Source organism: Rhinatrema bivittatum, chromosome 11, assembly GCF_901001135.1.
Source record: "Rhinatrema bivittatum chromosome 11, aRhiBiv1.1, whole genome shotgun sequence".
In the NCBI taxonomy this organism is placed as follows: Eukaryota; Metazoa; Chordata; class Amphibia; order Gymnophiona; family Rhinatrematidae; genus Rhinatrema; species Rhinatrema bivittatum.
In genome coordinates this window covers 89,780,619-89,793,730 of record NC_042625.1, presented here as the reverse complement: position 1 = coordinate 89,793,730, position 13,112 = coordinate 89,780,619, and the positions used below count along the sequence as shown (strand labels likewise).

The 13,112-nt window shown below is 45.4% G+C and overlaps 1 protein-coding gene across 1 annotated transcript; it reads right to left on the bottom strand.

Moving 5' to 3' along the window:
* Window positions 1-1,215: 1,215 nt before the first annotated feature.
* On the bottom strand, window positions 1,216-11,060 carry TRIM63 (tripartite motif containing 63). The gene is made up of 9 exons (XM_029571096.1): window positions 10,709-11,060; window positions 10,074-10,240; window positions 9,128-9,296; window positions 7,971-8,066; window positions 7,320-7,553; window positions 6,750-6,772; window positions 5,048-5,172; window positions 3,189-3,278; window positions 1,216-1,789 (listed from the first exon to the last, which is right to left on the bottom strand). Exons 1-9 carry the CDS (start codon window positions 10,865-10,867, stop codon window positions 1,779-1,781), a joined length of 1,074 nt encoding a protein of 357 aa, XP_029426956.1. The 5' UTR covers window positions 10,868-11,060; the 3' UTR covers window positions 1,216-1,778.
* Between the last annotated feature and the right edge of the window lie 2,052 nt (window positions 11,061-13,112).

Below are 13,112 nucleotides of genomic sequence, written 5' to 3'. Positions count from 1 at the left end.
CAAGATCTTCCACACCTTCAGGAAGCCAGGATCCTACCCACCCTCCCTCCCCTCTGCAGCTGGGATCCTCCACACCCTCATCCTTTCCCTTCTGCAATCAGGATTCTGCACACCCTTCCTCCCCTCTGCAGCTGGGATCCTATACACCCTCATTCTCTTCCCCCTGCAACTACTACTAAAATGATCACTTCTATAGTGCTACTGTGATCACTTCTATAGTGCTATTTGATGTATGCAGCACTGTACACAAACACATGAGAGACAGTACCCCACTGTAAAGCCTGCAATCTGATCAAGACAAATATACAAGGCAAAAGAAGAGACTAAGAATTTTGACTGTTAAGAAAATGGTTAAAATCAATACGACTGTAAGCAGGAGAAGCAGGGGTTAAGATTTAAAAGCCTCAAAAAGGTGGGTTTTAGACTAGATTTGGAGCATGAAGCACCACACTCAGGAAGACCAAACAAGATCTTCCACAGCCTCCTGGTTCTGCAGCAAGAATCAGGCCTGGATTTTGGCTGAGGCAACACAGACAATTACCTAGGGAGCCAAATTCTGAAGATCGCCAAATACCCAGGCCAACGAGGAGTCTGCTCCAGCAATCCCACTTCAAAGGGGCACTGCACTGCCATGCAACTGGGTCCTCCAACCAGTGACCCAGCAGCCTGGATCCTCCGCACGTTCCTTTTCCTCCAGCTGGGGTCCTTTACTCCCTCCTTCTCCTGCCAGTGCTGCTGCCACCAGGATCCATCCTTTCTCTATCCCCATTCCACTTCTTCCCTCAGTAGGGAATCTGTGCAGTCCCACCCCTAATCCTCCGGCAACTGGGATTCTACATCCCTCCTTCCACTCTTCCTGTAGATTTCAAAAACTTCCCATAGACCAGTTTGCAAATTATATAAAGAAGAAAGATGCAGCGACCTCAGGGCCCTTGCGAGAGAATTAGGCTTCCTAGGCGGATCTTCGGTCATGCATCCCTGCCCCCAACCCATCTACTGGCAGCAGCACAGCTCTCCTTCCTATCACTGGCAGTGGCTCCAGCACCGCGATCCCTTCTCTGCCAGTATTGACTCCCCTCTCTATCTTGGGCTGTTGAGATTCTGCCACCCCCAACATTTTGCCACTTTAGGCGGCCGTCTAGTTTTTCTAATAGAAGCGCCAGCCCTGAGAAAGCTTAAAACTTTTTACAAAGTTTAGACAAATGTATAGGCTTTTTGTTGTTGTTGTTGTTGTGTTTATTGTAACAATGAGCAATACAGTACATCGTCAATAAATAATTATCGTGTGGCTTAAAAATCTGAGCAGCAATAATGCACAGTGCCTTAGTCTTCTAGAGCTGCAAAGCATCAGCTGGTGCTATGTGCGTAGCACTACCTCAGTTATAAGCAGCACACCAGCCGGCATCCACTCCACAGCATGACTCCTGCAGGCTGCTAAGGACCTGATCATTACCAGCACCATCAGTTCAGCAGTGGCCGCCAGTTACCAAAAAACACAAAATATTTCTTTACAAAATACACCTTCTCTTACAATTATATACATACAAAAGAAATACCATACAAAAAAGTTGCGTTTTGCACCAGTGTAGAAAAAAAAAATTGTTCATTGTAGTTGCTTCAAGCAAGTTCTCCTTCAAGGTTTGTGGCTCATGTGACTCTCATGTGCTTGCATCTTCAGCCCGGAGCTCCCTGCAGATGCGTGCAGCTGCCACCCTAATCAATCACATTGAATTTGGGCCGGGGAGGGCTTTCTCCTTCTTGGCTCTCCATCCACCGAGTTACAGCTGCCCTGCAATGAAGAAGAGCATGACGTGAGGCATGGGGGCTGGCTCAGGAGAGAGATGGTTTCCTTCTAATAAGTATATACGAAAGGAAAATCTCTGAAAAGAGGAGAGGGGGTTTGTGCCAAGAAACTGTTTTTGTGTGCTGTGTTTAGGGGCGGGGCAATTATTGTTATAGTTTTATGGAGAGAACACATAGCAGCAAATTTGACTTTCAGAAAATTGATACGAGAATGCTTTGCATGGTTTAGGTGTTTGTGAAGTCCTGCTGTAAGTGAATCAGAGCATATCGACCAGATGTGCTAAGGGGGACGTTTTCCCATTTTGTGTCTCTGTAGGATAAATGCTTCGGATGCCTGGGTCATCCTTTGCACTTATGAGCGGTGCCCTCCTAGAATCTGGGGGGGTGAATTAGACTCTTTTTTTTCCTGGGTATACAGGTATAGGAGAATGACAATGGACGAAAATCAGACACTGTCCTGGAGGAGGAGAGGATGAGCCCCGCACTGTATTCTAGCACTTACACCGTTTAATAACGACGCACTGTATGATGTCATTGCACTGGATAACACTTGTACAAGGGCAGGGGGCTTGTTTTTCCTCCAAGAGAAATGTGTCCTATTTAGAGATGTGAATCGTTTTTTGTGTTCATATCGTTCTTCGTTTTTCGGCCACCACTGGAAATGCCATTTTTTGTGGTTCGGGGTTTTTTTTTCGCAAAAAATCATTTTTTGAGTTAGTGCACGCTAACTCCCCATTAGATTTTGTTATTTTTTTGTTACTTTTTGTTAGCGTGCACTAATCCGAAAAATGAATTTTTGTGAAAAAACGGGAAAATCCTGATAATTTTTCGGGCTCCCCGAATGCACATCTCTAGTCTTGTTAGTTTTATGAGACTACAGCATTGAGTTAAAGAGGAAGGAAATGAAGCCACCTAGCTGTAAGGACACAAAAGTGAAATCAGTTTGGCAATCCCTGTCCAGAGAAACCCTGCCATACTATCTCACATGCATCTATCATAGTAAAATGCCTCTTCCAGGATAACTTCTATTTTTACATTTCTGCGCCCTATGAAACTTTCTAATTTCTTAGTTATAGGAGCGTGTGTGACTGTACAGGACACTGTTTTTTCCTTCTGAAGAGTTAGCATGTTCCTTCTGAAGAGTTAGCATGTTCCTTATTTGATCTGCCTTATTTGATCTGCCTTTAACTTGCCTCAGGCTTCTCATGGTCATTTTAGTCAACCTGGACAAGAACTCTGAGAGAAGGGAAGTCTTTGTTTACCCGTGCAAAAGACCTGCAGGGAATCAATCCGAGCTCCAGCCCCCACCCTCCACAGATGCTGAGCCAGCAGAATCCAGTTTCCCAGCTTACGCTCCAAAGCAAGCTCCCTGCATGTTTACTTACCCTCCGACCTCCCTTCTGGAGACTCCTCTTCTCCCGAATCATCATCCTCTTCGTTTCCTCCCTCCTCTTCCTCTTCTTCTTCCTCCTCTCCTTCAGGAAGAGAAAATGCTTCAGAAAACACAGCCTTCCCCATGGCCTCCATAATATACCCCCATGTCCTGCCCATTTCCCTGAGGGGCACACAGTGGGTTAGAGCAGAGAAATAAAGCAATGTGATGGGCTGCATGCAGACCTGTGACTCCGTCCTGCCTGCCGCAACCGGAGCTGGGACAAGGGACAGGTGAGTAAGGTCCGGCCTAGGGTGCAATATGCTTAATGTGCAACCAGTAACAAGTTGGCACAAAGATTCCTTGTCCTGACTCTGCACTCAAACTTGGCAAATACCAGACAAGAAACCTAACTCCTCACCCCCCATACTCATTTTATCTTATACGGTAATAACAAAGTATGAGGGTGTTATACAACAATATAGCTGGCAGGGGATTATTATTCATATTGAAATAAGGGGGAGAAGTGGCAGAAAGAAGCCTTAATTCCCCAAATGTTCAGGCTGCACCCCCTAACTCTAACACAAGGCTCCAAGTCTGTTCTTTTGCACGGAGATGCACTGAAAGAAGACAAACACCAGCACAGACCATATAAAAAAGTGCTCCGGCCTAAATAAGGTTCAGTCCCCTAGCCTACTGACCGTGGTTCCTCCCAGCTGCCTAGGGATTACCTCAGTTACACAATCCTAGTGCTTCAACAAACAAAGAGGCTGGGACTGACTGACCTGGCAAGCCGTAGAAATGTGTAACATTCAATTTCAGGCTTGCCTGACGTTAGCGTTTTACTTAATATCCATACAAATGTTGCTGAGCTCGGGCTTCATAGCGCAGGGCTGACAGTGTCACCGAGGAGGGAATGCACAAACCTGCAAATCCTCACTGCTCCAATTTACAATCCCATCGTTAAGCTTTATGTCAACCTTAGCAACTCAAGACTTGGCGTCTTGGTCAAGGTTTTCCTGCGTGAAGCAATGTTCTTGCTTTGGGGTTAGCCATGGCCATGGTTGGTTCCTAGTTGATAAACTTTTAATTGTGATAAATTGCTGTTGTATAATATTCTGTGTTTTATATTGTTGTGAGTCGCCTTGAGCGTTCACATGGGAAAGCGTCTGTTAAATAAAGTTAATGATGATGATGATGAAATTGAATGATTTCCTCTCTGGATTTAACCACGCGCTTTCTTTCCTAAATTGATTTCTAACCCCCTTCCCTCACTGCGATACAATAAATTCATGCATGAAATAATGAACGTCACGATTCCACTCCAGAGGGGGCTGCTGTTTTCTTTCCTCCCCGTAGAAAGGAGCACGAGTTTATCTCGTTTTTCACCCTCTGATAGGCATTTGGATTTTGCATTCTGTGGTTTTCCTTATTAAAGGCGCAGTTTTACGTTTCACGGCTGCATGGACACACAGGCCATTCATGGTGCTCTTTATACAGTTTGGCATCAGGTTATACGCAGCAGCCCCTAGCTAACTGAACATTGGCATTGGCATTAATGTGGGAGTAAAGACTGGTCTGAACAGTCCCAAAAACACCAGGGTCTCTGTTACCAGAAATAAGGAGGGCGCGACCCATAATTGTTTTATCTGTGGATGCTCTTTGTGAGTCGCTTAGAATGGTGGGATAATAGGGCATATAAATATTTAAATAAACAAGGTCCTAAAAGCAATTAGTCCTAAATATTGGGACTAGGCAATGAGAAATAGCAAGGAAACCTTACCAGATACATTACCAGTCTGAATTATTATTATTTTGTTTTTAACATGGATTAGCTCCCCACCACTGCCATCCAGTTCTATAGTTGGGTACCTGTTCCAAAATCTATGGTTTTCAGAGCTGCAATGATGTAGTCGACATTCAAAGTGAAGTAATCCATGTTCTCAAAGCCTGGCTCAGTCTTCTCCAGCTGGCAGCCTTTTGAGGCATCCAGGATCCTGCAAGATGTGAAAACGCTAAGCATTGACGTCTCTCCACCTCCAAAGCATTGCAATATCATTTCTGTTGGTAGTTAAGGCCGCTTAGCCCAATCTGTCTGCCCAGTTGCCCTGACTCTTGAGGTCCCTCCATTGCCCTTATCACCACTCTGAAGAAGCAGCACTATATAATACGCTGGCAGGTTTAAATATTTTTTAACAAGAATAAGCCAGATCTTAGGTTTCCCCCAAACCCTAGACAGAAAACCTTGAGGGCAGATAAGGGCCTGCCCAGAAGATTCCTTAGCTTCTCCCACCTCCTCCTCTTCCCTTCCCATCGTAAAGTCTAAATCCTAACAGCAGTTCGAAACCTTGGACTGGTGATGCTGCCATCCCAGTGTCAACAGCCTGGGACACAATACTCTTGGGAGCAGAAAAGCCACCAGCTTGGCTCCCTTTGCTCCTGAGCATAGTAAGGGCATCAGTAGGTGAATGTCCTGTGCAGCTGGGCCACAGCCTGTGTCACCAGCAGTGCACCTTGCTCCGAGGAACCTGCAGTTGGGCTCGGAGGGCACAATATACAGTGAATACCTTCTCTTTAACCCTTTCCCCCCTGCCAGACGCAGAAGCTTACTAAGGGTCTAAGTGTCCTCTGCCTCAAAGGTCAATTTCTAAAGAATGTCAGCTTGTGTGGCTGCAACCCAAATCCACGTCAAACAAGCAGGACTGGATTAACACATGAGGAAGCCCTAGACGGTGTCAAGGTTTGAGGCCCCAGAGCATTTCCAAGACACATAAAACTTGAAATGTAGTAATACTTTTGTATTTAGAGGCCCCCTTGCCGTTGCTTGGGTAGTTTGGGCCTAAATCTGGCACTGCACACGTCAAACTGATTCAGTCCCAGATTTACTCCATGGCATGGACACTTTTTACATTTTTGGGGGGAAATCAGAACTACCTCTATCTACAAGCCATGGGGTAAATCCAGGACAGGATCAACCTATCTCTTTTGATGTGGATTTATGTGGCCAGTACAGAGCACTGCATCCTCCCCTACAATATACAGCATACAGTCTGTATCAGTGGTTCTCTACCCAGTCCTCGGGACCCACCTAACCAATCAGGTTTTCCGGATATCCACAATGAATATGCATGAGATGGATGTACCTGCCCTGTGCAAACGTATCTCATGCATATTCACTACGAATATCCTGAAAACTTGACTCACTAGGAGGACTGGGTTGACAATTCCTGGTCTATAGGATACACAGCTTTTTAGATGGGTTTCTGTGGGTCCAGGACAGGACAACTCCATAATCAATAATCACTGTTTGAGAGTCCCACCGTACCTCCTCTCTTCCTGATAGTCATGGTCTTATTGGCCACATTCTCTACAAGGACTAAAGAGTGGGGAGACCGTTTGTAGGAAGCATCCCATATTTATAGGTAGGAAGTGGACTACTTTACCACTGCATTTGTACTCTGCATTTCAGACGAGTTTCCCCCATGAATCAGTACTAACTGGCGAACAGAATCTAATGGATACATCCAAACAATTGGAGGCAGGGAATGAATAGTTTCAACACACACAGACTTACGTTTTAATTAGTTGTTTTGCATTCTATAAATGGAGACGGCCCAAGGAAGAGTTGAAGTACCAAGAGAGAGAGAGAGAAAGAAAGAACTTGAAGTTGAAAACAGAAAGAAGAAAAAGCAATAACGTGATTTTTGTTCGTTTTACACTACTTCAGTTTAACATTCTGATTGTATTTTTGCGTGAAAGAACTCACCACAGTTCTTGGCTACAAGAAGATCTAAACTAGTATGGGGAAAACATGGCTGCCTGGAGGGAGGAGGGCCAAAGGGGACCACAAAGCTTTCACACAAAGAATGGCCTCCCCACAAGAGGTAGAAAATGATGGAATAAGGAAGTCCCATGTGGCATTCGGGCCTGGGCCTCTGGAAAACTTTGGATGACCCCAAGGGAAGATTCAACAAAGATTCATTTCCAGGAAAAACACAGGGAGCTCACTTCTCTATGAGTAACAGAGGTGACTTCAGCACCTGAAAATGAGTGCCAAGGCTTCAGGTGCCGAGGACAGGATTTTTCTCCTAATGGTCCAGGGAAAATGTCACAGCAATTTTTTTATAAAGCAGCAGTCACTCACCAGGAGGAAAGCAGCTGTCCCAGTCTCATCCATGGCCTGAATGGCCTTCTCCACCAGCTTGGAAGATGTTTCTAACTGTTCCTTGTACTGCTGTATCAAGGTCTGGACAAATCTCGTCTTGTCTTCCTGCTCCTTGCTGATTCTCAGGAATAGCTCGTTTTTCTTCTCCACCAGGACTTCAGAGAGTGCTTCAAACATCGTTTGCAACACCTCCTTCTTTTCCCGGCTGTTCTCCTGCAGAGGAAATTGGGAAATCCAGCAGATGGGTTTGAAAATGGTGTTCTGGTTTATTTAGGAAGCTAGAGCCAGTGCCGCCAGTAAAAACTCATCAGTATGGGGAATGGAGCATGGGCCACCAGTGGTGGCTGATCCCTATTTATCTTCCTGCTCATTTGTGTCAGTCGTACTGCCTTTTTGGGGGGGCATCTGATCTTTTTCTGATGAACATATTGTGAGCCCCTACAGAGGAAAACATTTATTTGTAAACCACCCAGACACAAAGCATATTTCATAAACTCAATGAACTAAGAGTGGGTTTTGGGTCCCAGTGACTAAAGGCAGAGGCTCCTGGTGCAGGAGACACTTGGCTCAGCCATTTCAAGGCTCTGTGTTTTATCGCGGTCACTCTTGGCTATTTTTCCCATTCCTCACCTCAATGGCTTTAGAGGACTCCTCCAGCTGGCTAATGATAGTCTGAAGTCTGTCATTCCCGGCCACCAGCATGGAAATGCAACCACTCAGCTCTGTCTGTGAGAGGAGGAGACAAAAGTGGCATTAACCCTTGCACTGCCTGATAAGGGGCAAAAAGAGAAAGAAAGCAATGTCGTCTTCGCAGCATGAAGCTGAGAGGGATGGGGGCAGAAGATGTAAGGAAATTTAAGACAGGTTTACTGCACCATTGTAGCAGGATGAAAATGCACTTTTCACTACGTAAGGAATAGAAAGTGCAACAGAGCAAAGTGAAAAAAACAAATCCCAAATGGCAGAAACAATTGTTAACCTCAGCCAGTGATAGTACTGCTAAACAGACTTCCTGGCCACCGCTACTTCATTTAATTATGATAAAATAGCACAAGAATAATCTGAAAAGCAGCAACTCCCTGGTGCTACCTTCCAAGCTAACCCCAGCACTACCTTCTTTTCAGGCTTCTACTTGGTCTGGAGCACATTAGAGCCTCAGAGGGAGCTACATAACTCGGTGTCTCAGCTTGAAATTCCCTTTAATAAAACTGGAGCCTTTAATGGGCAGCAAGGTCATGGGAACCTTGCAAGAGAAATCAGCAAGTTGCCACTGGCTGTTGGAGCCCTCCCAGGGCTTGATGGAGGCCCCTGGCACTGCCGCAGTGCAGCTCGGCTGATCCTAAATATACATCCATGACCTAAAGTTCTGCTTCTTCGAGGCTGTGGTCACCTCCTTCTATTTATACTGGATGATCTCCTTGCTCTGCAACTTCTTCTGAAAGCCCACAGCTCAGCAGCAAAATGCAGGTCTCCCCATCCTCTCCCCATCAGAGTGCAAGTTCTCTGAGATCCTACTACATCTGTTGCAAGCTCCCCAAACTCGTCCTCAGCATTTTGCTCCCTTTTTACTCCTCAGGTCTATCAATTCCTCCAACAGCCGGTCATGTGCTGCAGCGCTAGCTCTGCTATTGCTCACATCACCCCTCCTACCCCATATCTCTTAACAGCAGAAACCCTCCAAATGTCTAACATCTTGCAATTTTTTGCCTTTCAAGCTTTGACCACCAATTCTGCTCAGGACTAGGACTAGGGAACCAGTGAGCGGGTGGAATAGGAATAACTCGTACCTTCTGCCCCTGATAGACATTCTGAAGTGGGGCAACTTCGCAGTCCTTGTGAGCCCCAAATACTTTGCACATAGAACACGTGGGGGTCGCACAAGTCATACAATAGATGTTAATCTTTTCATCTTCGTGCTCCTTGCACATTGGGTGGTTTCCTTTCTTCAGAGGTCTACTAAACAAAGCAAACCAAGAAGTTCAACGACGCTGAGAGCAGATATACAGCCCAGACTCCACAGAAAGAAAAAGGTTCAATAATACTATAGCCAATGGCTTATCCATCTAGACAAGTTACAAATACTAGATACTCGATTGATTCATTCTAATTGCCTGTCTATAAGATTGTTATTTATTTATTTGTAGTATTATTATGCCTTATTTGTTGTATTATTATGCCTTATTTTTAATTCAATTTTTTCCAAGTTCACTCCCCTGTTCTATGTAAGACTCATATGTTCAGTCATCCTAATGTTATATGTAAACCGAAGTGATTGGTAACATTGTTCCCAGAACCTCGGTATATAAGAAATGTTAAATAAATAAATAAATAAAAAAAGATACAGGTGTGGCTGTGTCAATACAGAATGAAGCATGCGCCAAGTCTCGTCTACAGAAAAGGAAGCAATGTCTACGGAGGGACATGTTACAGAGACTGGCCATTACCTAGACCAGATGTGCCTGCACAGAGAGAAATACAGACTAGGATGCTTTATAAAATAAGTTAGTTCATAGACTAGGCTGTGGCCCTCCCAGAAGAGAATGCAGACCAGGTTGTGCTTATTCAAAAGAAAATATAAATCAGGTTTTATGACAGATTTTTTTTTTTGTGCTCTAATAGAACTTTACATAATGTGCTCTGAATCTTTAGAATATAGAACCAGTTCCATTTTGATATGGCTCCTGAACTTGGGACACATTTTTTTCCTTAAATGAAAATAGCAGGATTTCAAACCTTGAGTAATCCTGTTTATAGATGTCAATGATGTTTTCAACTAGAAGGTTCCTCTGGAGTCCGTATACACCATGACGGTCAAGAATTACTTCGTGACGACACGATGGACAACGGAAGCGCCCACCTGCGATGGAGCTGGTTCTGGTCTGCCAGTATGGGTTACCAGCCTACAAGAACCATCAACAGAATGACACAATCAATGGGCATCCATGACCCATGGCCAATCCATAACCTACTCCCAACAGCACACAATCATATTCATGTCTTTCCTATATTTTGTCTTTCATTACCAACCTCCTCTGGTCCTACTTACTCCTTGGTTTCTGCCAGGAGCATTTCCTGAATATGACACAGCCCCATATACTTCCGACTGCTTTTTTATTTCCTTGCTTGTAACATGGCCTTTCCCTGACATAACCCAAGAATACTTACTGGTTCTAAGACTAGAAGAAGCATCAAAGAAAAGGAAAGGCATCAAGAGCGATACTAGCTAGGAGAGGAGGCTGGTGCCATTGGGATAAAGGGAATAAAGGAAATGAGTGAGGAAGAACAGCAAAGGACAGGGAAGGAGACTGGAAAGGCCCAGCTATAGAGGGCAGCTGCTCTTCTTTTGTCTGATGCCTGGAGATACTGACCTGGAAGACGTCGTTGGCACACTTCCTACACAGGTTGTGTTGACATGGAAGAATCACCACTGGTTTGGTAAACATTTCCAGGCAGATGGGGCAAATCAGTTGTTTCTCCAAATTGTCCATTGGGTTTGTGTCCCCGATAATGCTTGACTGGTAATCCATGGCCCTGTCCAGTGCCACCAAGTTAGATCCTGGGAATGGTTTCTTCTCTGGATATGTTAATGATGTGCCTGGAAGTAAACCTGCCTGGCTCCCTATGGCTCTCGTTTCACTTACAGGAAGGGACTGTTTCTCTGCCCAGCAAACTCCTGCTCTGCCGAGCTCTCAGTTTGGTGTCTGTCTTTATTTCCAGATCCTGTTACTTGTCTATTTATAGCCTGTCTCAGGATCACATGTGCTTGGGATGGAGAGGACCGGGCACACATTCCTTTGCCCAAATCTGATGGACAGGGTTGGATTTCTCCAGTCTCTGAAACACGGCCTCGGTGTCACATGCAGGAGTGAGCAATCGTCCGTCCCAGGGACACCCAGCTCTGTAAACAAGGCAGGAAATGAGAACAGCCTGTCCAGAGCTGGGGAGGGAAACAAGACGACAATTTCTAGGGATCCCTGGTGAGTTTCAGTGCAAGAAACTGGAGAATTAGAAGTAAATAAACATAATGTCCTTTCTTATCACCCCCTAATCCTCTGACCAGACATGAAATCTGCAGTCTGTCTGTATCCCTTTAATATAAGAAATTTAAGCTCACAAATAAGCATCTCTCTTTCACTCCATGGAGGGTTAACATCACCTTCAGCTCACCAACCTTAACCTTATTTACTCCCTAAACAGAAGTGTATATAGGAAGAGGAGGGGGCATCGCGGTAGGATCTCTGGCAACGTGTGATACTTACTAAACTTTGGGGATTTTTAACCGCTCCCCAAGTCAGCTTCCTAGCTATTTTTTAAAAAGAGTATTTTTCCCCTAACTCCCATCCCCCCTCCCCAGATAATAATCTTTCCCTGGAAACCTCCCTTCCCTATGTATATTTACATTTTCGAGTGCAGCCTGTAAAAGGCTCAGAATGAGCAGGCCCAGCCCTCCTTGGTGATCCAGCCAGGAGGTGAGTGAATGAAGTATTTACTTTCAATGTTTTTTAAGGTAATTGAGTTATGAGCACTCACACTGTACAGTAGGCAGCCTGGGGTCAGAGCCTTGAGGATCAATGCCGCTGCTCACCATTTCAGATATGGGATATGTGTGCTTCACTTACTGGTCATATCTAGAGCCTGTGAGAAGATACTGCCTGTCCCAGGGTCGTGGACCTTCAAGCTGGCCATCGCGTGCATCAGCATTGGCTGTTATATAGCACATCTCCCAACCCCAGCAGCCTGGCACTCTGCATCTGGGCACTGTTACACTCTGTACAGGCTGCACCTGCACAACATCCGCTCTGGGGTCTCGAAGCCCCAGCGTGTCTCTCGGTGCCAGCATCCCCGTGTTAACCAATTGTGTTACTGGAAGCTACCTCAGGCCTTCAAATTACCCATCCCTGAGCCTGGAAGTTACAGCGCATGCCGCCTGTGGCCATGCCTGGGCCCAGAACTTACAGCACCTCCAGCTCCTCTTTACATCCCTGGGCACTGAAAGATCAACTTTATCCATTCATTCTAGATGAGGGGGTCCTGAGCACTTTGCTTTCAGAGGATGGAGATTATGAGTAGCAATAGATATGGACAGGAATCTCAGACTCCAGATTATGGTCCTTGAGGTGCACCCCTCACCCCCCCTGACCCTGCTTTCTCTGACCACAGTATCCTGTTTACAGTAAAAACACCGCCTGACATGTCAACTGAGCACTGGGAGCTGGGGAGGGGGCAGGAACCAGGTGGACTCCTCTGTGTTTCAGTGAGAGGAGCAAAACCCCCTCCTGGGACAGCTGGACCATCACATGATGTGTGACATCACGGTGGAGGGTAAAGAAAAACAAGAGGAAAATAAAAGAGATGGAAGAGGGAGAGAGAGAAGAGACTGGGAGCTGCAGGCTAAGGTGGAAAGTTTCCTGTCTTTCTCCCTAGTGCCTCCAGAGCACTATACTTTGCTCTCAGCAGTAGGCGCAATAACCCCCTCTGCTTTGCAGCCCCTTTCTCCTAAGAGTTGGCACTTGATACTCTGCGGTAAGCTGTAACTTTATTGTGCTAAAACTTTGAATGGGTATTTTTTCCATCTAGATACCAGATCGGAAGCTTGTTTCATTAAAAAAAAAAAAAATTAAACATTTGAGAGCTATCACGCTGCTTAGCAATCTTGAAAAAGAGACCCACAATTGACAAAGTATGGTACGTGAGCTAACTACCCTCGCTCTGATGATCTCTTCACTAAGACCCACGGGCAGCTGGACAGTAAGCTGTGTTCCTCTCCTTTCA

What these genes read in the sequence shown, in the direction of transcription:
- TRIM63 (XM_029571096.1), bottom strand. Translation starts at nt 10,867, where the DNA reads ATGGATTACCAGTCAAGCATTATCGGGGACACAAACCCAATGGACAAT. An exon ending in ATGTCTATCAGGGGCAGAAG is followed by an intron (nt 8,067 to 9,127) that starts GTACGAGTTATT and finishes CTCCTCTCACAG; the next exon opens with ACAGAGCTGAGTGGTTGCAT. An exon ending in AACCATAGATTTTGGAACAG is followed by an intron (nt 3,279 to 5,047) that starts GTACCCAACTAT and finishes CTCTTCCTGAAG; the next exon opens with GAGAGGAGGAAGAAGAAGAG.